General features: G+C 36.9%; 2 protein-coding genes across 2 annotated transcripts in view; one reads left to right on the forward strand and one right to left on the reverse strand.

Annotated features, from left to right (window-relative positions):
• LOC136253361 (mucolipin-3-like) overlaps positions 1-22,339 on the reverse strand; it is an 88,195-nt gene continuing 65,856 nt past the window's right edge. Inside the window, exons 13-19 of the mRNA XM_066046015.1 lie at positions 17,792-17,890; positions 17,645-17,722; positions 11,435-11,533; positions 11,277-11,375; positions 11,127-11,225; positions 10,976-11,074; positions 1-195 (exon numbers count right to left, since the gene is read on the reverse strand). Of these exons, the coding sequence (XP_065902087.1) occupies positions 157-195; positions 10,976-11,074; positions 11,127-11,225; positions 11,277-11,375; positions 11,435-11,533; positions 17,645-17,722; positions 17,792-17,890 (612 nt within the window). The 3' untranslated portion in view covers positions 1-156. The remainder of the gene's footprint in view (positions 196-10,975; positions 11,075-11,126; positions 11,226-11,276; positions 11,376-11,434; positions 11,534-17,644; positions 17,723-17,791; positions 17,891-22,339) is intronic.
• LOC136253366 (uncharacterized protein C21orf140 homolog) lies at positions 19,550-22,212 on the forward strand. The gene is made up of 13 exons (XM_066046023.1): positions 19,550-19,724; positions 19,773-19,848; positions 19,901-20,166; positions 20,218-20,403; positions 20,456-20,523; positions 20,573-20,726; positions 20,768-20,838; positions 20,898-21,002; positions 21,104-21,203; positions 21,252-21,531; positions 21,587-21,649; positions 21,698-21,760; positions 21,817-22,212. Exons 4-11 carry the CDS (start codon positions 20,273-20,275, stop codon positions 21,608-21,610), a joined length of 933 nt encoding a protein of 310 aa, XP_065902095.1. The 5' UTR covers positions 19,550-19,724; positions 19,773-19,848; positions 19,901-20,166; positions 20,218-20,272; the 3' UTR covers positions 21,611-21,649; positions 21,698-21,760; positions 21,817-22,212.

The following is a 22,339-nucleotide window of genomic DNA, read 5'->3' on the forward strand; positions in this document are numbered from 1 at the left end:
TATGGTATACAATTAAATTAACATTAATGGTATATTACTATACATGTGACTATGTGTTTCTGTGCCATACATTGCATAGAATCCAGCTACAAAAATGAAGGTGTACACATTGAATAAAAACTAAACACATAATGTCAACTAATCAAGTAATTAAAGTCATATAAAACTTTTCAACTCTGCCTCCATATTGCTGCCCTACATAAAAATAAGTTGCATTAACTATAGCATGAACATGAATCACATTTAATAAATGTTGCTATAGATCATTTCATTACCAAAATTAATTTTATTTCAATTGGCATATTACAATATTAATTAATTTCCAATTTATTTAGAAAGGATGCCAGATCAGTTATCGCTTTAGAAAATTATAGTGCTTTGTGCTAGAATAGTATACGATTCAGAGAATGAAAAAGTGCAAAGAATAATGTATGGCAATTCAATAACTCCAAAATTCATAATTAGCTATCTATTATTCAGTAACGTTTACCCTCAATTGTGACTGAATTTGACAAAACCAGGCTTCAACGCACAAAGCTTCGTTAGGAGATATGGCGATTTTAAGTAATCATTGTGTAATACCTTCCCAGTGCCTACAGCTGTGCAAACAAAATTTGCACCAATTATTCATCTATTTACTAGCTATCACTGAGTGGGTGTATAAATTTCTGATACCCAAAGTTTGCCCTGTTTTGAGCAGCTTTTTTCGAGTGGGTAATAATATCACAGGTGGTAGTAATAGGGGCAGAGGGTGGTGGGTGGGCTTAATATAGGGGTATAAAATGAAGTAAGAAGACGAATGCAATCCAGAGACCAAGTTTGGGCTCTCCATGGCCCTCCATGTCCCTCAAATTACTCCAAATTGACTGAGAATACTATTGGTGAGCTCTCTGTGAAGTCCTAGCTCACTACACACCATTATCACAAAGCCATGGCCATTTAATGGCACCAATCTCCCACTCGTGGCTTTGACAGGGTCGGAAGAAAGCTGCTACAGAAACCAGACTTGCCAGTCCTGAAGGAAGTACAGTGTGGAATATGATAGTGTATTAGACCAGCAATCCATTTCTGGTAAAAACGTAAGTTTGATTTTGTGTGTGTGGAAGCCTGGTTATATGAAATCCAGTCACAATTAATAACCTAAATTTTGTGAAAAATTAAAGGTTCCAACACATTGGTTTGTCTTTCCCCTTTATATTATGCTACTACCAACAGTACAGTACCTGCACTGTCAGGCATCAGACAGTATAATATGGATAGTATAAGCTTTGATTCTTTGGGAGGAGATACAGTAACGAGATCTGTAAATCCAATTAGAGACCTGTAGCAGTTCATCAAAATGGGTTAAATTAAGGTCGACTGAGTAGACTTTCAACACATTCACTGCATATTATTTAACAAAATTGTATTAAAACCTAGCAAAAATACAGGGTTTCAAAACTCCACCATTGGCAATTATACTGTATGCACCCTGTATGAGCCATGTTCTAAGTTGATGGTAGGTTATATGGTTTGTATTAATGTAAGTAAGCTTTTGAAATGTTTCGTGAATTTATCCAGACTAAGTAATTGTAGCTGTCAGATAGTAAGACACCTACTAGTTGAGAAGTAATAGTCCTACTTGCCTTTCCCTGTTTACATCTTTTTTTATAATAATATAATCATTATGTGAGTTTACATCATGCTGGTGGAATACTTGCTTTTCTTCTTATCACGGCAGACTTTTCGTGCCTACTTTAAAAATGTTATTTTGTAAAATTGATGTAGTTTATAACTATCATACTGGTATACAGACTATATACCTTCATCATTGCATGGCGGGAATTCAAACAAAGTATGCAACACCAGGACAAGCATGGGTAGGCCAGTTGGTTCAAATTCAACTGTCTCTACTGTATATGTTTGTCCAATGTGTTGTATTAGGGTACATGAACAATCTTTTTTGTTCATCTATTCTATTCATGAGTTCTGTCACCACATCTGTAGTATAGTAAAGAAATTGAAAGTATGTTAACTACAATGTAAAGCAGGTATTAATGCTTTGTCCAGTCATTCTAACTTTCAACTATATTTGTTTATAAGCAATTTTTTTCCATGTATAGAATAAAATTATGCCACCTACTGTAAGTGTTATGTTTTTTGGTGTTAAGTTTAGAAACTGTATATGTGTATCCCCTTGGGGTCTAAATCACTTAATTTTATGGCTAATATAATGGTCATAACTTTGAAAGTCGTCTATTGACTTCAAATAAAAGCCAAGGCATCACATTAAGTAAGACCATTAATTTGAAGCAATGTTAAAATAATGACTCAGGAAGAAAAAGGGAAAGGATGAATTTTCTATGCAAAGGTAGCTGTAAATGTCACCAAAGGTCAAATCTGTGATGAAACTATATCAAAAAATAACGTCATAAGGACTGTAATCCATGTGGAAAATTTCAGAATTGTATATATAAAAATGATGCAATTTTTGTACAATGCCATTATACTAATAGAGCATTCACTGATTGAAATGTTCCAAGGTTGTATTGTATTGTATTTTTTACTACAAGTAGAAGGAAAAATTAGGAATTTTAAGCTGGATTAGGGATCAAAGACCAAAAAAGCAGGGAAACAAGGGAATAGCTAAAATCTGTGAAACAAGCTATTGATTTGGTGTATTATGCTTGTAGATATTCAGAGAAGAGGTATAAGTGAATCACTTATGCAAAGATAGCATCAATCAGTTGTGTGTTTAGTGAAAATGGGAAAATTCAACATGGATAATCCAAAGCACTATGTAATTGACTTGCATAACAGTATTGTGGAGTCCACATAGTGATGCAAGTGCGCGTATGTACAATTAACAAATATTTACTGGGAGTATGTGCAATTAATAACTGTTTTCCCAATGCAATATATAGTAGTATACTTCTGAAACATGAATCAAGTAAACCATGCATCGTGAATGCATGGCTTATCTGCATTAGAAGGAGGAACAACAATGCTCTTGCAAACACCACTCGTGCATTATTGAGGATAATTGACTGAGAGATATTCTAATAAAACATTAATTCGTTTACCCTAATGTAATTCAACTGTTCCATCAAAAGCATCCCGGTCTCTTAAGCTTGATAAATATCAGGGAATGAGTGTAGTGAGACACCAATGCTAGCAGGAATTACAGGGAGCCTAAAAGCATATCTTGGGGGTCAATAAGTTATAGTTATATCCCGGTACGAGGGTGATATCATTGTTATTACACGAGTCCGAGGCGGAGCCGAGGACGAGTGTAATAACAATGATATCATCCAAGTATACGGGATATAACTGTTTTATATCTCAGTGCGCGGGAGTGCGCAGAAGTTTACGGATAGTAAATTAAGTTCCGGTTTGAGTTCCTGTCACTGTGCTCAAGATTTCGTCCGAATTGTGTGGAGATTCTACTTCGTAGCCACAAGAGAGACCTTACATACTGCCTACAAAACTGTAGCGAAGGGCGGTGTTATGAAGCAGCGGTTCCAGGTACGATTCGCCTTCGTCAGAAATTGGTATGGTGGTGTCGCGTGGTGTGCAAGAGAAAAATAAAGACCAACAAGTGGCTACCATAGTCTGAGATAGAACGATGAAGCTAGAGGAAGTTAGTTCTTCACCACAGTGGCCATTGGGAGTGATTGCTGGAGCGAAAATCGTCACGGACTATTCTTGACATTTGTTAAACTATCACGGTATTGGTAACTTGTAGTGTTATTGTGAAAAGGATTAACAGTTTTCTTGTAAGATTTAGCTAGTTTTAAGTGTTGTATTGGTGTGTTTTGTATCAATATTTCCTTATTTGGCTCTTTGTTCCATTGGTAAACAATGCCATTCGCGGTTATTATGATGTCACGAAAGAGACTGAGTGGCTCCGCAACAGGGTGATAAGTTAGTTATCACTGGGTGATAACTAATATATCGTACAGTAGCAGCGCCGCTCTGTCTAGCTGTATGGTAGTTATAACCCAGCGCGGCGCTTTGATACTCCCACGCACTGCGGTTTAAGTATCCCTTAGGACAGCTGGTGTAGGATATAATCAGCCTTCATCAGTCACAGGGGCAGACAGGACTGACAACAGGCTGATGTACCTGTTAGCACTCATGGCAGAGAGACAACAGGTTTTCCAGTTGTAATTGCATATTGAAATATTTAATAATATTAAGACTAGTACATGATGTCCTGTGATCACGCAGGCTGTATGCTGAATGTGTGAAGAATGTGTACTATGATGTACAAGAGTTGGGAACTAAGGGCATTGGATGGCATAGCGGTTGCACATAACTTGAATGCACAAGCTATCAAGTTTTTGTATGCCGTAAAACACCAAATACTTGCTATCACAGATAAAGCTAAACATGTAATAACAACGGTAATAGCGTATGTATAAGTGAAGAGGCAAGTAGCAGCCATAATAGCTTGTGATTATAACATTACGTAAAGTAGTATATATGCACATATAAAACATGCAACAATGCAGCAATATGCATGCAAATAATCACGCATGCAAATATTACACATGCAACAACGCTCATGCAATATCACGCATGCAATAACACGTATGTAATATCACGCATACAAATATCACGCATGCAAATATCACGCATGCAATATCACGCATGCAATAACACACATGCAAATATCACGCATGCAAATAACACGCATGCAATTAACACGCATGCAATAATAGGGGTGTACCGATATGACATTTTCACTATTTACCGATATTCCGATATTTACATAGTCTTAACACCGATAGCCGATTCTATAACCGATATTTACATTTGAGTGATTAGACTTGTTAACTGTAATATTTGAACTGTAAAACACATTAGGCTAATATTGACTGTTTTACACACTGTGACAGCTTTAAACTAGCTATACTTGTATCATGGAAATGTAAAGCTAATACTTGTATCCCATTATTTTCAAGTTATACTTGATTGACAGTAGCATTTCAGCCTTCTCTGCTGTAAGCCGTGATCTATTATCATCATAAATGTTTCCTGCTCCAGAAAAGAGTCTCTCCGAGGGCACGCTGGTAGGTGGAGCACTTATAATAAGTATCGTCTTGCTATTCTGGCTAAAAGTGGATATCTTCGCTGATTCTCGTTCCACCAAACATAGGGATTACCTTTTTGAAAACAGATCAAAGGCTCCCTTAGGAAACTGTTTAATTCCATTCCACTGGTACCTACACTGTCATCACTACATTCCCCCAAGTCCTCTAATATTTCACTCATACACTCCCACACTTTACTGGAGCACACACTAGTACCATCATCATCAGTACGCTGCCTTTTGTTTGGTGGTTCATTCACTTCACTCACTTCATCACACATATCAATGATACGTTGCTTAGCAAATTCTTTTGTAGCTGCCATAGCAAAAAATTTGTCTTTATATCTAGGATCCAGTATTGTGGCAAAAATCAACTCTTCATGTTTTTCAACATCTTTAAATCTTCGCTTCAGTGAACTTAACATTTCACCCTTCATGGTTTGAATACCAGAATCATCATGATGTTTGGTAAGTGACTTTTCTAGTGCTCTTAGTAATGGTATCAACACTGATGCAGCTGCTGCATCAGTGGAAATCATTTTTGTTATTTCCTCTACAGGTTCAAGCGTGACAATAATCTTCCTGACAAGATCAAGTTGATGGGTGTTCAACATAGTGATGGAGCCATACTCAGTGGCTGCCAATGCTATCTTTTGTGTGTTGATTGATTGTAGAATGTAAAGAGTGGAATTCCACCTTGTCGGCTCATCTTGTTGTAATCTATTGTTTTATCAATACTATGTTTGTCCTGTATTTCATCTAGCCGATGATAAGCTAAAGTTGAACGTTTAAAGTGGCCATCTATTCCACGACATATGGCTAAAACATCAATGACGACACGCTGTGAAAGGATACCTTCATTCACAACAAGTTGAGGGTATGTGCGAAGCATCCTAAGCTGGGTAGCATGGCATCTCGTGAAGCTTTTTTCATATTGCTAGCATTGTCATGTATTATTAAATGAATTCGTGCTTTATTAATTCCTCAGTTCTTTAACATGTCCTCTAGCTTTTCACAAATATACTCACCAGTATGAGAGCCTTCACATTTGTGTGCATGAAGCACTGCTGATATTCGTTTAAACTTTTTCGTGACCCAGTGAGCTGTTAAACTAATATGTGATTGCTGAGCTGAAGAGCAACTCCAAATGTTTGTGGTAAGACTGAGATGAGGTACATCTACAACCATTTCCGCCAGCATTAAATCAATCTTCGCTTTGATGTCTGGAACAACAGTTTATGAGAAATACTTCCTGCTTGGGAGTGTGTACATTGGTTCAAGAGTTTTCACGAGACAGCTAAATCCGGTGTCATGAACAACTGAAAAAGGTTGGTTATCCGTAGCAATCATTTCTCCTATTAATCTATGGATACGCACTGTGTATGAATCGTTGATATCCCACACTTTCACTTTTACGTGGGATTCTACCATCGTTAGCTGTTTAAATGCTGCTTGCTCTTTTCGCTTTTCTTGCTCCTTCAAGTTTCTAATCCTTTTCTTCTCCAAATACTGGCTGTATTCTTTGGTGTGCTTTTTTAAAGATAATCAATAAGGTTAGTTGTGTTGTACGACTTCACAAAACTTCCTCCACGAGATATGCTATCGTTGCAAGTGTTACAACTGGCAAACTTATCGCTGTCTTCGCGAACAGTGAAGAAATCCCACACAACTGCTTTTACTCGTGGCATAATGGCTTCCGTAACGTATTACCAAAAACATACAAAAATATTTCTGGCATTCTACAGTATGCGCACGTGCTCATATCGGTAAAAGTCTAGCCTAATTTTACTGATTTCCGATATTTCCGATATCCCAATATCAGTACCGATACCAATACCTATTGTAACATCGGTACACCCTAATGTAATAACACGCATGCAAATATCACGCATGCAAATAACACATCTGCGAACACACCATGCACTATGGCATGATCTCGTGATCTCAAACCTGTCAAGCCAGTTTATTACAATGAATCATTATGACATCAATACGTATCATGTGTCCTACAAGATTGGTTCGAGTTTTACCTGAAACAAATGCATTGATTTCAGTTTGTGGTGCTAGCACTGGGCTACTTTGCTAATATACAATGCCTCTCTAGTGGACCTTACAGTCATCTCATGGATTCTGTGTTGCTGAATTTAATTACTTTACTCGAAAGGCTGGTTTATCACTAAAGGATGCTGGCTTCATTTACTATGGTATGGTACATAGGTTTGCACTGTATCCATTCTACGCCCACACCAAGGCATGTTAACTTCAATTTATTGCATTGCAATAAATTACATCTAAAATTATTATAGGTTATTGTAAGAAATGAGAATACTGAAGAGCATAATAGATGGAAATTTCTGAAAGCATTTTGGCAATTTTTGAGTATAATTGACTTAGACCTATTAGTATGACTATATACTTCAAGATTTAACAGTGATATAGGGTTGCCATGACATGGAAATTTATATTTTTATATAATGTTTTACAGGCATTTATGTCATGATAATTTATATCATAAGCCATGCATGACATAACTCAGCAGAAAAAGATATTTACTTTCCACAAAATATCAATATCATTTTGAAGGTACAATACACACGGTATCAGTAGTATAATGCATATTATAACAAGTACACAGAACAAATTGGAATTTTTAACTAGAGTAGGGACCATAGCGCATTGATAAAAAGTACTGGAGTAGCGCACATTATTAAATCGCAGTAAAACAATCAGAAGTGATATATCCCTACTGTGCATTTTTAATTATGGTATCTTGAGCACAGTAGGGATATAATACTTCTTTTGTTTCACTGTGGTTTAATATTGTGCACTACTCCAACTTGTTTCAGTACTTTTTAACGATGTGCTATGGTCTCTACTCTAGTTGAAAATTCCAAATTTTTCTGTGTACTTGTTTGCAAACTTTTTTTGTAAATATTATTATGACTGGTGAACCCATGCATGCCGCATCTGAAATGGCACCGCGTGCCCCAGCTATTCATCTGAAAAGTGAAGTATCCATTATGCTTCATTGTCAGCTATTACACAGCATGCATTTCGGATCTAGAACTGTTTGAAAAGCATGTCTGCAATCCATGCATACCAAAAGAAATGGTGCCGCGCGCCCCAGTTATATCAATTATCATCTGAAAAGTGAAGTAGCCATTACGCTATGTTGTCGGCTGTGTTCAACCCATTACACAGCAGTACGAACTCTGCAATCAAAATAGTCACTATGAAAAATACGGATGATTTCCGTTACGAAGGGAAGCCATCACATGCTATTGCCAAATCAACACTTTTCACTGTCAGCAAAGATGAATGGGACACAAAGAGGACACTGGTAATTCCATGAAGAATGCATTGTACATACTGCGGTATACCAAAAGGCACCTCTTGGGCCGAAGCGACATCGAACAGTGAAAAAAATCAAGCCCGTAGCCTTAGCCATTATCAAGTTATGCTTGTCTGGAGGCATCAGTCAGTCAGTCAGGCAGTCAGTCAGTAGAAGTTCCTTTAAATAAAGTATTTCTAAAATTCCGTAGCAACTTGTTGAAAGCGTTTCGGGTCGATCTGAAAGCTTGTTTGGGCTTAGTTTTACCTAACCAATACTACCTCATCGTCGTTAGGGAAAATTGAGGCTGGTTTTTCTGTGATGTTATGTCGTGGACTACTCTTACTCCTTTGTGGTCCCTACTATACACTACGATATATTTACTTACCAAACTGACAGTTTTTGGCCCCATTAATCAATACTTTTACAATATTATTTAGATTTCAGCCAAAATTTGTGTGCTATTTCAAGGTCACGACTAGGATAGGGGTCCAGGAATTATGCCTGAATAATTTTGAGCATAATGATAGGGTAAAGAATTCGGAATTGTTCCAGCATTTTGAAGTGATTTAAAGGCATATTTGGCATAATTTTCAATTCACGTATGGTGAGATCGATATACTCTAATAGAGCAGTCACCAACTTTAATAGAACAGTCAACGGAATAATTTTTACTCTATTGCAACAGTGACTAAGCATCTCGCCAACTAAAATCTAGCTTCACTGTCTAATAAAATAGAATTTCTACTGCTCCAAAATCTTGCTAAGCTACAAAATGCAAAATTAAAATTTTTTTTTCAAAACTTTGGAATAATTTTGAGAATAATGATTACAGTTTGGGAATAATAAGAGCATAATGATAACTTTTTTGGAGAAATTCGGAATAGCATGATGATGAAATTTTTGAGCATAATTCCCTGAGGCCTACTCACAACATAAATGGCTATGTTATGTCACAGACTTTTATGTGATGATATTTATCATGTCATGTCTATCATGACATCCCTTTATACAATGAGATATTGCTGGAAGTGATTATTTACTATGACATGTGCCTGAAGCAAGGATCTGGAGTGCCACGCTTCTTTGGCAGCAATCAACTAAAAGGTAATACAGGGGCGGATCCAGGGGGGTTCAAAGGGTTCCATAGAACCCCCCTTTTGAAAGAGCCTCTCTTACTTGAGATACTCTAATAGAACAGTCAAATCAAGATACTCTAATAGAGCAGTCACAGTAGTCTTTTGAGGAGCAGTTTAGCAAGCTATGTATCTAGTTATAAACAAGGAAATATGGTTGGTGAGGGCATCTGGTGAGAGGAAGTAATTGTCAGCAGTTGATGACCTTTTTCTTTTTTCTGGTCTCCGCTGAAGTTGCAATTCCAAAGTGGAACCCCCCTTTTTAAAAGTCTGGCTGTAATACTATATAGACAGTAGATCTGCACCCTCTGGAATAGTGAATATCGTACTTGATATGGTAGCACTCGTTATACTTGTCATGCCCGTTTTGATGTGAAGTTTGAGGATCACGGATACAGCTAGCTACCTATAGTGAAGTAGTCGAGGCAGCGAGCAAGGCAGGCTTAGCTCTAGTTTGATGCCTGGCCCAGTAACCCTTGGTTGAGTAGAAAATTGTTTAGCGAGGCTTGGTTTGCTATTTTCTTCACTAGCAAAATAAAATTATTTGGATGGAAAAATTTGGTAAAATCATGGTCATTCACCAAATTTTAATGGCACCAAAGTTTCCCTCCATACAATAGCTAGAGCAAAGCTAAAACAACCAAGTTCCAGAGTGAAGCCCCTTTTTTCCAGAAAGTCTGGATCTACCCTGGAATGTAGTAGAACTTTTTAATGAACTGTCTTTTATGCTGTTGCATTAAATGACACATAAGTGACAAATGACAATATTTTTTTAACAAACTTAGTGTAGCCAAATGATATGCACTTTGTTGGATTTTATAGGTATACTGTGGTTGGCAAGATAATCATCTGGCTAGGCCTGCATCAAATATTCCAGTATAATAAAAGCAAAATAGGCTAGCTAGAGTGTTATGCCTGCATAATGCTAGCATGTTAGGTGGATATTTCACACCATGGAGCTTAATTCTTTGAAAATAGATCAATACTTCCACATAAAGAAACTGCAAACTGCAATAGAGCATTCAAATGCATTCGATACTTTCTAATAAAACAGCCACTGTGTAGTGAAATGCTCTAATAGAGCATTCACTGATTAGATAATTGTAAAAAATGTTGCTAACTTAGGGTATAATACAAACATAATGGGAACACTGAAGAGCATAACAGGTGAAAAAATTGGGAAATTCCTGAAAGCATTTTTGGCAAAATTTTGAGCATATTTGACTCAGGCCTATATCTGACCCAAAAGAATGTGGATAGTTAGACAGACTGACAACCTTTCAGTTTTGTACATACAATGTGTACGCAATTAAATATATTTGATAAATTGTAATCATAATTAACAATTTTATCGATTTTCTATGAAATTCACTTTAAATATACCACTATCACACTTACTGTAAATTGAAATCAATTAGTTGTTATAATTAATACCTTATTGGAAGCATTAGCATTTGCTTCTGACATCATCAACATCTCTACTATTTCAGCATGACCGTTTTGTGAAGCAACCAGTAGAGGAGTACATCCATCCTATAGTGAAAAAACACTTGTTCAATTGTTTATTTAGCTATTGTTTACTTACCTCATTAATAGAATTGATATTAGCTGCAAAGTTCATCAAAACTTCTACCACTTCAACATGGCCACATAGAGCAGCTCTATGCAAAGGAGTCTGCTTATCCTACACAAATTTGAGTTATAGTAGTTATTTCTGCATTACACACTGCCTTACTTTAGTGGTAGCATTGACATTTGCTTCTGACTTGATCAACATCCCCACTACATGAGCATTACCGTTCTGTGCAGCAAAATGTAGAGGAGTCCATCCATCCTGTGATCATATAAGAGTATAATATGGTTTTCACATGTCAAGTGAAATTTATGTCTCACTCTAGTAATAACATTAACATCTACTCCTACAATGGTTCCCATCTGTATTACTTGATCATGGCTGTTCTGCACAACTTGTAGTGGAGTAGTGTTTTTATCCTATATTAGAAAAGAATTGCAAGTAATGAATGACTTAAATAGGGATTTATGTTCTAAAATTTGGTGAAATTAGTTCCATGATAGTATAGCATATCCATGTGGGAATATCCCTGCAGTTACCGTATTTACTCGATTTGTGCCCCAGGGGTACTATTACCTTTTTGCCCAAAAATAAGGATAAAACCTTTCGAATAGTGCCACACTGTAGTATTATTCTAGGGTGCGCTACTAATATTTTAAACCTGCCACTGCCTACACTATAGTTTTATAAAACATACACAACATGTTGCTATTTACTTCTTCTATACAGGACCTTTCTTTCTCTCAAGTCCTTATAGCACAACCATGTCACGCCTTGTACTACGTGGTCAATTTACTAACTAATATCCGGAATTTCGATTACGTGATAGCCGTTTAAGTTTTGCCAGGACAGGACAGTGCCTTCCTTAAATCGAGATGGAGATTAATACTAAAGGTATGAGAGCACTAGTAAAGAGTAATTATGAAAGTATAGTACAGTACTATTCGAGGGTGTGGTATAATTAAAATTATTTTCAGAAACAAGGATAAAGACCTTCGAATAGTACCACAGTGCAGTACTATTCGAGGGTGCAGCACAAATCGAGTAAATAAGGTATATATTAATTTCACTTGAATAGTAGGGATACTGTATAGTGGGTTAAGAATTTTTTCAATATTTGGATATTTTGAAGAGGCTTTTTTCTCTTCAAAAATAAAATTGCAGGACCAGCTGTTCATTCCCACAATTAAAGGTAACTTGCCTTCAGGTGATTGAACGTTTTGGCATGGACATCAAGTGATTCATGTTTAGTTCAGAATTAGTGATTGTAATGGTTTAACAGTATAATATAGCATCAATAATCAATAGTCGGTAAAGAGCTGATTCAGAACTGCCATTGTTGGAAATCAACACCGTCTGCTACAATTCTAACATAGTTATGATAAAGCTGGTGGTTGATTAGAATTTGCTCCACTCAAGACTCCCCCAGTCTTTCTCTCCGGTGCATGGAGATGGGGATTATTCCACATGCATGCATATCTTTCATAATTTGTGTAAAGTATTTTGTTTATTTGAAATTCACCTGTATTTCTAAATATGTACTCTGCGAAATTGAAAATTCAGATTTTATCTCTTCTACAACACTTTTTGCTTCAAGAATAGCATGCTATACAGTAGCAGTGTTATACTTTATCATCATCTCACTATTTTCTCTACTTTTTAAGGCATGGATCTCACAACATAATTTGGATGTAACTAATTTGAGTACTATTTTGTAGCAATAACAGTTTCGTACGGTATGTGAAAGTTTTCTGTTAGAATATCAATACAATCTATTGGGTTGTGGTATTAGAATATCTCAATCTCACTGCTTACAACAAGTCTATCTCAAGTAAAGTTGTCCGACACAATACATTTAGTAAAGGTAAAGTTCTGTAAATAATGTTCTATCATGGATAAAGTATGGTAGTACTGTAAATTAGGGATCATTGAGGTTTGCAATAAAATAATGACAGGAAACAAGTCCCACAATAAATATCGTCATGTCACATTGCCAATATCGGTTAGGTATACAAAGTGGCTTCTTGAAATGCTTTCAATAGGTTGCTAAGAAACTTGGGAATTGTCTGCTGACTGAATGACTGAAACTGACTGACTGAGACTGAATAACTGACTGACTAATTTACTTACTAATGCCTTCAGACAAGCATAACTCAATAACAGCTATGGCTACAGACTTGATTTTTCACTTTTATGTCAAAATCCACCCTTTCTCACACTGATCCAAAACACTTATATAATTATAGGTTCTTATGAAAATTTTAAATGCCTTGCTTAAACAAGGACCTACTGATTTGGAATCCTTGATGCGTAATATTAACATATTAAATTAAATATTAGTTGGCATACAGCAATAAAAGCCACTAGAAAGAACTACTAATTATAACACTATTATAATAGTAGAACAAAGTTTATTATAATGTTGATCACATTTTATCTTGTTAATGCAGTATAGCAGAAATTTGTAGGAATTACAGGACCAGATCCAGGAGTTAGCATGGGGAGGATGCTCCTATGCCCCATCTAAAACTGCCTTAATGTTAGTGTAGCTTTAAATTCAACTATTCTGTACAAGCTTTGTATGCATATTTGAACTTGAAAATGGAGAGGGTTGGGGTAGCATTTGCACCAAATTCTCCCTGCCCAATTCAGAAGTGATATCATCCTGTAGGTTATGCAAATATACCAATCGGAGGGGATAACTCATTCTGTTACACTGCGCAAATGTGCGAATTGAAGTGTCAATACCCACTGGGAATGCAAATGTACCAAACGATCAACTTGAATGTCCCAACAAGTTGGGTCTGTTGGTACCAACGCTTATAATAATTATGTTGGGATAGTTGCTGTCACTCCCTTGGGTTGTGTACTATACCCTAGCAACCAGTAGAATAAATGGCCACCTCTACGGAATTTGTCTGGACAGACTACAAATGTATATACCACTGCTAGCACTCTTACTTTAACAAAAAATTAAACTGAAACCCTAAAATAGTAAATTCAGATCATTCTGCTATATATGTAAGTGTGTATACAAATGATTCAACCTCCCAATACTATATGTGACTGGATTTTGGGAAAACGATCCAAATCGTATATTAGAAGTTTTGTGATAAACGGTTAAAAGAATTCAAGTCAGCACAATTAGCAAGCACATGTATGAAATTTACACAAGAGATGCACCAATCTATTACCTTTCAGACCACTTCCAGTACTTGTAGCTGCTTGTAGAGTTTCTCACCAAATAAGATAAAAAATCTGAGCAATTGGAAGAGCGAAGTAGTATTACGAGCACTCACAAAGGGAAGGAGGGTGAGGGGTGGGCAAGAGATAAACTTCAAAATGGAGGCAGACCACAATTAAAGTCGAGACGTGAGATTACAGGGCTGTGCTGGCTTCTTAGTGACTGATGTGCAGCAAAATCAACAGAAAAATGTTTGGCCAATATTATCAGGCCATCCACCAGCAAACCACTGATTCTTGCAAAACCAGACCCTTCACAAGGCCAGAAACCATCATTTGAGCTCTCTACACTAGGGATACACCGATTTTGCCAGCAAAGTTTTGGAAAATATGTTGGTAAACGCAAAGAGCAAAATGCTGGGAAAATAGGTGGAAAATTGGAAAAATGGGCACCAAGGAATGGAAAATTAGCACATTTTGTATGAAAAAGATCAAGATACTCTAATAGAACAGTCACACATAGTATTACGACAACATATGCTCATAGGAAATGGTGACTAAAGATCGAGATACTCTAATAGAGCAGTCACTATCAGTGGCGGATCTAGAGGGGTTTCTGGGGCTTCGACAGAAACCCCCTTTTAAATTTAGCTCAGTGCAAGTCTAAATACATAAACATCGTTGTACTGACAATTTGTAATATTAAACAACTATATACCACTGTATTTCGGTAGCATGCATGCAGCTGCACTTAACTATAACACCATTTATAGCATTAAACCCTCAGCAACACTTCACTTTTCATCTCCCATTGCATTAAAAACGATCGAGATACTCTAATAGAGCAGTCAAGTAACTACTCTAATAGAGCAATCAAAGCTACAGCTTATAGTCACCATCTTTGCCCTATAGTTAGCTATAGTATTTACAGTTTAAAGCATTGGATTTATTGTAATTGTTAACTAGAAGTAGCCTAAAATCCGATCTCAGAGATTCTAAAATCTCAAAATTTTCTGGAGAAATGTCATCAGATGATTTATTCAGCTACACCAACTTTCAGAAACCCCCTTTTAAAAATCCTAGATCCGCCACTGACTATGTACGAAGTATTCTAATAGAGCAATCACACATGCTTGTAAGCTTGAGATATTGCAATTAAATGTTACTGATGTTCAGCAAAATAGGAAAATTTCGAGCAAAATATTGAGCAAAATAGGTAAGAAATAAAAGAATTGCTGGAAAGAAAAATAGGTGGAAAAAAAGCAAAATAGGCTCATCCCTACTCTAGATGAAATGTCTGTTAAAACCAGCCTCAGTTACTTTGAGTAATACCGAGGGTCAAAACTAGTAGTATGATAATGTAGCTATCCACTGGTGGTGTTGGTTTGATTTTCCTGATGTGCGATTTGGATTGGTTTTGCAAAATCTGGTCACATAATGTTATGATCTTTGCCATAGATACATGTACTGTACTATCCTTGATTTAACGTTGTGATCTCTTCTAGCAATAGTACATAATGTACAAGGAGTGTCAATCTTAATGTTGGCATAGTTGCTGTACAAGTAGACAAGCATAAGAAAAATTTGAAATTTTACATTTGAGTAGGGATCACAGATAAAAACAGCAATGAAACAAGGGTGGTCATCTACACCTGCAGCTATACTACTTCAGCCTGTCAATAATTATGGGTAGCTATGACTGAAGTAGGGTTTAAATGTCAATTAGTATAACTGCAAGTGTAGATGACCTTCCTTGTTTCGTTGCTCTATTTATCTCTGATCCCTAAAATTTTTAATTTTTCTTACACTTGTGTTTTTTTGCAATAGCATAATACATTACCATATTGCATACCAAATCAAAGGAAAGAAGCCGTAGTGACAGACACATTAATAATATGACTGAATGTGCGCCAAAATTATTTATGATTGAAATGCCTAAGAAGTCATTCCGCTTCTTTTTCAGCTATGTTCCACCCGTTATACATCATTACAAATGAAGAACAGTATGAGAAGCACCTCTGCAATCAATCCAGTCACTACTAAAATTATGGTTGAACACATGCACCAACTATCAATTGTGAAGTGGCCATTTTGCTTCAGTTCCAAAGATGTTCCACCCATTATACAGCATTACAAACAAAGAACAGTACGAAAAGTTCCTCTCCAGTTAATCCAGTCACACTATGGTAAATAAAGCACTGAAGCTATGCCACAAGCTACCTCCAATTAACACCCATATGGTAGTGGAGGGACCCAAAAAGAGGACAAAGGTAGGTACATGGATGTATGTGTTGTGGCTGCAGCAGTTGACAAAACGGCTCATCTTGAGCCAAAGCATTGTTGAACAGTGAATAATTCAAGCCTTACTCATAGTCAAGTTAAGGCATCAGTCAGTCAGTCAGTCAGTTAGAAGAAAATTCAGTTAACCAATTGAAAGCCAACCTCTCAGGGACCACTAGCCAAATTACTGAATTACTTCATACTGACCGTCCAACACACAGAACTACTTAGTAACCATATGTCTAAATACTCGTTATAAACTAAGGAGGTTATCTGCATATGTTGTTTTTGTTTATATACTGTACGTAGTAGTAACCGCAATGAAATTATCAAACAACAAAGTCTAAACTTAGGTAAAACACCAGCCTGAAAAAACAACCAAATCCAAACTAACTATGTACAAAGGTATCTTACATGCCAAAGAACTATTCTATTCAGTTTACTTACAGTTCAATCCATTCCACAGCAGTGATTTGTCCCATTTTACTGTTGCGCATGTATATATGTACTTGTGTCCACCATGACATGTCCGGGATAAAACTGCCAACTGTCGAATTTAGCTGTCTTCATAACTAATACTTTTCAACTTGAAAAACAATTTAAATTAAATATACCTATTATAAAAGGTTACACTTTGCACTATTACATAACAAGCACGCACTATTCCAGGAAGGATCCAGTTATCCCAGAAATGGGACCTCTATCATGGATGGCTCTATGGGCGTGTCTGCTCAGTACTAGCACATCTTGCTATGAAATGCATTTTACAAGTTAAAGAGAAGCTAAAGTTTATATGGGTCAGTTATGATGCCATGCCAAAGTAAAATTTTATAGAAACTTGCTGAAAGGATTGGGGTCACTCTGAAGAATTTATGGAGTTGGTTATGCCAAACTAGTGCCAAGCTGTTATGAAGAGGCTGTTTTTTTTGGTGGTATTATTAGGAAAGAAAGCTCAAACCTCCATGACTCCAGTACTACCATACTTTATGATGAGCTATTACTGCTAGTTGTAATCACTGTAACACATGTGCAAAGAAGTGCAGTTTATTTTTGTACTATTGTCTTACTGTTTTAAAATGAAGCAATGTCTCCACTACTTGAGAATAGCCATTATGTGCAGCAACATGCAAAGCAGTCCATCCATTCTATATGTATAGATAATGTAAGCATGCAGTTCAACTTGCAAAGAGTATTAAGTACACACTATTCCTTACTTTCTTGACAGCACTGACATCAGCTTTTGACTTCAGCAACATCTCTACTACTTCTGCATGTCCATTTTCTGTAGCATAATGCAGAGGTGTTTCATCATTCTATATGACAAACAAAATAATGTAATGTGTATGTTTATTTCTTACGTCTACAAAACTCCATTGCTGTAATTACAGTTTAGGAAAACAATTAATTTTTTGTACATAATCATTTGTTTGTAGTCAGTAACGAAGATCCATCCCAAAACATCTTTGCTGTAAAAATAGGTACGTCCAAGAAACTACTAGTGTTTGTAAGCCAATGTAAAAACAGCTCAGTTGTAGAGAAAGACCTCATGAAAATAAAAATAACTGGTAACTTAAAGAGCTGATATCTGGAGCAGCCAAGAATCAATCTTACTCTAATTACCTAAGTTTTAATCCACGCAAGAACACCTTGGCTGTAAAACAGGTGCACCCATGAAAGTAAAAGTAACTGGACTGAAACAGCTGATATCTGAAGTGGCCAACAATGAATGTTCATACACAACTAAGTACAATTAACAATAATTTAACACTGAACTCCTTTATCATTCAGCTATGTTGGCAACCTTTTTTTCTCTACACACTGGCTATTAAAAAAGGCAGCCAAATTACCAGCCAATTAGAGTTAAAGGAAATATTTAGGATGCAGCAAGAGTGAATATAGAACACAGCTGAATGATTTTTGTTAATTGCAATTAGTTGCATATGAACATTCATTCTTAGCCTCTTCAGATATCAGCTGTTTCAGTTGCCAGTTACTTTTACTTTTATGGGTGTACCTGTTTTACAGCCAAGGTGTTCTTGCGTGGATTATAAAACTCTGGTAATTATAGTAAGATTGGTTATTGGCCGCTCCAGATATCAGCTATTTAAGGTTCCAATTATTTTTACTTTCATGAGGTCTTTCTCTACAACTGAGCTGTTTTTACATTGGCTTACAAGTACAAGTAGTTTCTTGGATACACCGTTTTTACAGCAAAGATGTTTTGGGGTGGATATCACCCATTTTTTCAGTGATAGGCTCACTAGGGAACAACGAAGTGTTAAAAAAGTAAGATCTTTGGAAACAAGAATTAAAATACATGATATTATTTTGTAGAGTCTGACATGCACCTATTGATTACTGTCATCTTGTTTGACATAAAAGGCAAACATACTACTGACTGTTTTATTACACTGTGAATTTTGAAGTGTGAATTTACAGTATAGAGTAGACGGACTGTTCCATTAGAGTAGATCTACCTTTACTGTGACATTTATTTACTATTTACAAAATTTAAATGCTTCAGGCACCTTGTGCTCATAATTATTTGGCAAGTGTACCTAATTAGTTCACAGTTACCACACAGCTAGCTATGCATATTTTGTTCTAATTTTCAGATGTAGCTGAATTCACAATACAGACAATGTACTTGTATATTTTAGATTTATTTCACAAGCACTGATGGATGGTGATATGATGCAATGCTTACCAGCAGTGATCTCACTTAGTTAACTGCTACATATGTAAGTCTCAGATTACATACCGTACGGAGGGAAACTTTGGAGGGGGGAAATTTGGCGAATCAAGCAAACTATCACCGTTGGCAAAATAAAATTTGGCGAATTGTTATAGTACGTTCGCGTTGAGCTGAATCCTGGGTTGGTGATTAAGAAGCCATACAAGATCAAAGGCTTTAAACATGATGTTAATGACGCATTTATTCGTAAGCTCATGTTACGGGTGCGCACTTAATTGTCTAAAATATGGCATCCAGTGCAGCGTTAGTGAGTGCGGAGCAAAACCCTCTTGGAAAGAGGTTAAACAGCCAAACAAAGTTTCTACTCATGAAGCTATGGAACTACTTTGAGCAAGAAGCGAACAAGTCTAAAGTTTCCGTTAATGTGAAGCAGAGAATCTCTAAGGCCACTGGTATTAAATATCTTTGCAGCTGGGTTTGGTATTGATTTCACCACGTAGGGATTTCAGAGTCATCTATTTTAAGAGTGAGGATGCAGTACCACAAGAAAGGCGGGTTTTCTACGCCAAGAAAAAGGTACAAAAGTAGTTTGCGGGAGGCTACTCTATTCATCTAATCGTCACGACAGGTACAAACGTTCACAAATCCGTGTCGATGCAGACAGTTTCGACCGGGATGCAATCAGACGGAAAATACATTCGTTATACGACAAGAAAGAAAATCTATCACTGTCGAAGATTTTGGTGGGTGAATTTGAACGCTCGAGCCTTTGGTTTTGTTACTCCGTCTACACTCAAAACTTCGGAATGATGGTGTTTTCTCCGGGGGAAGAACATCACTTAGAAGGGTATTGAAGGATATGGGATTCAAGCATAGAACGATTAATGACAAGAGGTTAGCATTGCACCAGTTTGTGTGTTTTTATTTTACTACACATACATGCAGGGTATACTATGAGTAACCCCACATAGTCCATCAGCGTCATAAATATTTGAGACGAATGAGGCGCAACAGAACTGAAGGGAAACCAGTGGTGTACTTGGATGAGACTTGGGCCAATGCGCATGATGGAAAGTCCAGAGCCTGGGTAGAGGCTGATAAGACTACTGGGGGGACTATAGGAGGAGTCAGGTTGGTTAAATAGCTTTCAAAAGTATGCTTGTTTAACCTAATTTATACATAGCAAGCCATCAGGTAAAGGAGAGCACCTTATTATCTTACATGCTGGAGGCAAAGATGGATGGGTTCCCGGTAATTTTCTATGATGTGAAGTATCCAGTAAACACAGTTGTTCTTTCAGGTTGTGATTGGGTTTTTAAAGCCAAGAAAGGATCTGCAGCTGATTACCATCAAGAAATGAATGCAGAGAATTTTGAAAGGTGGTTTAAAGAAAAGTTACTTCCAGCATTACCAGCCAATTGTCTGATTGTAATGGACAATGCCAGTTACCATAGGTAGGTATTAGATTTGTCAACTGTTACTGTGTTAACTGCAGTCGCCACTTGCAGGAGCAACCAAAGCAAAAGTGGCGAAAAGCACAGCTGAAAGAGTGGTTAGATAAGAAACGTAAGGCAGTGTGTATATACTGTCACTGTTTCAGTATGTGACTGTATGATGATTCACAGGTATAGCATATCCAGAAAGTTCACTGAAAAGAGATCTGTGGGAAATCATCAAACGAGCAAAAACTCCTCCAAGATATGCTATAGATGAGATAGCTGGAAGTAAAGGTATGTTAAGTGTATACATTGTGGCTCTGACATTTTTCTGGTATGGCTTTTTTTCTGGTATACTGTTGTGATCCCAGTTCTTTCGGCTAACATAATAATAGGACATGAAGTAGTCAGACTACCAGTTGCACACTGTGAACTGAATCCTATTGAGATGGCCTGGAGTCAAGTGAAGGGACACGTAAAGTGGAATAACAAGAGGTATATGAACATTGTTATGGACATTGTTATAGTTTGGCATCTATTTAGGTTTACTTTGACTGAAGTTAAGGAACTGGTTTATCAAGGATTTGAGGCTGTTACATCTGAGAGGTGGCAATCTTTGATAAAGCACGTTCAAGAAGAAGTCGAAGATCATTACTGGGAACAGGATGGACTTCATGAGGAACTTCTAGAACGATTCCTCATTCACGTCAGCAGTGATAGTAGCGATAGTGAAGATGGTGATGGTGGTGATGGTGGTATTAATGACTCCTCCACCACCAGCAACGGTGAGTCCGAGTACTCTTCTGAGCCTACTTCATCTGATGTAAGATTGTTTGATATTTACAATACTAGGTTACAACTTGTATGCTGTTCTCCAGGAGTCATCGGATGGCTGGGATTGAACTCTGCAAAGTACATGAAAAAAGAACAACAGATGAAGTGTAAGTGCATGCACTTTCAAAGTTATTGTTACTTTATTATGCTTGCAGAAGGTGAACATACCAGACATTGTGTATATTGATCAGTGCAGGAGTGTTTAAAAGTCACTAAAGGTATTATAAGTCCAAATGCATACAAACAGTATTTCATTTAGTGAAACTTTCTGTAGAGTTCTGTGGGAATGTGACTTTGAGAACCAGGTGCTGATTTGAAACGGCTTGTATGGCATGTGCACAAAGTGATGGGAAAAGGATTAAAATGACAAATTGACTAGATGGGAATAGGAGAGAATAAGCAGCTGTGTGGTAAATGTGAAGTTAAAAACATGTTGTTTGCCTCACTTGCAGGTACACCTATGCTGGATAAAAGTACTTGAGCTGTTATAATTTGGGTTTTTACTCTTAATGGCTGAAAGAGGTTTTTCCCCTGAAGATAAGTGGGCCACTTACCTTCTAAATACAATGCAACAGTGGCCCCAGCTCTTCTACTCACGCAACTCTGTTTTACACACACAAAAACTGTTTATTTTTTCTTGCAAAAGAGTATTACAGCCTCTTACATAACAGATGGTGATATCATGCGTGTTGAGGGCGGGAGTGTGACGTCTGGCTTCGCCACAAACATGTGTCAACATGAATATCAAAGGGCCACGCTTTAGAGGCTTCCCCATTGAAAATGTATGGAGAAACTTT

Source organism: Dysidea avara, chromosome 4 (assembly GCF_963678975.1).
Source record: "Dysidea avara chromosome 4, odDysAvar1.4, whole genome shotgun sequence".
NCBI lineage: Eukaryota > Metazoa > Porifera > Demospongiae > Dictyoceratida > Dysideidae > Dysidea > Dysidea avara.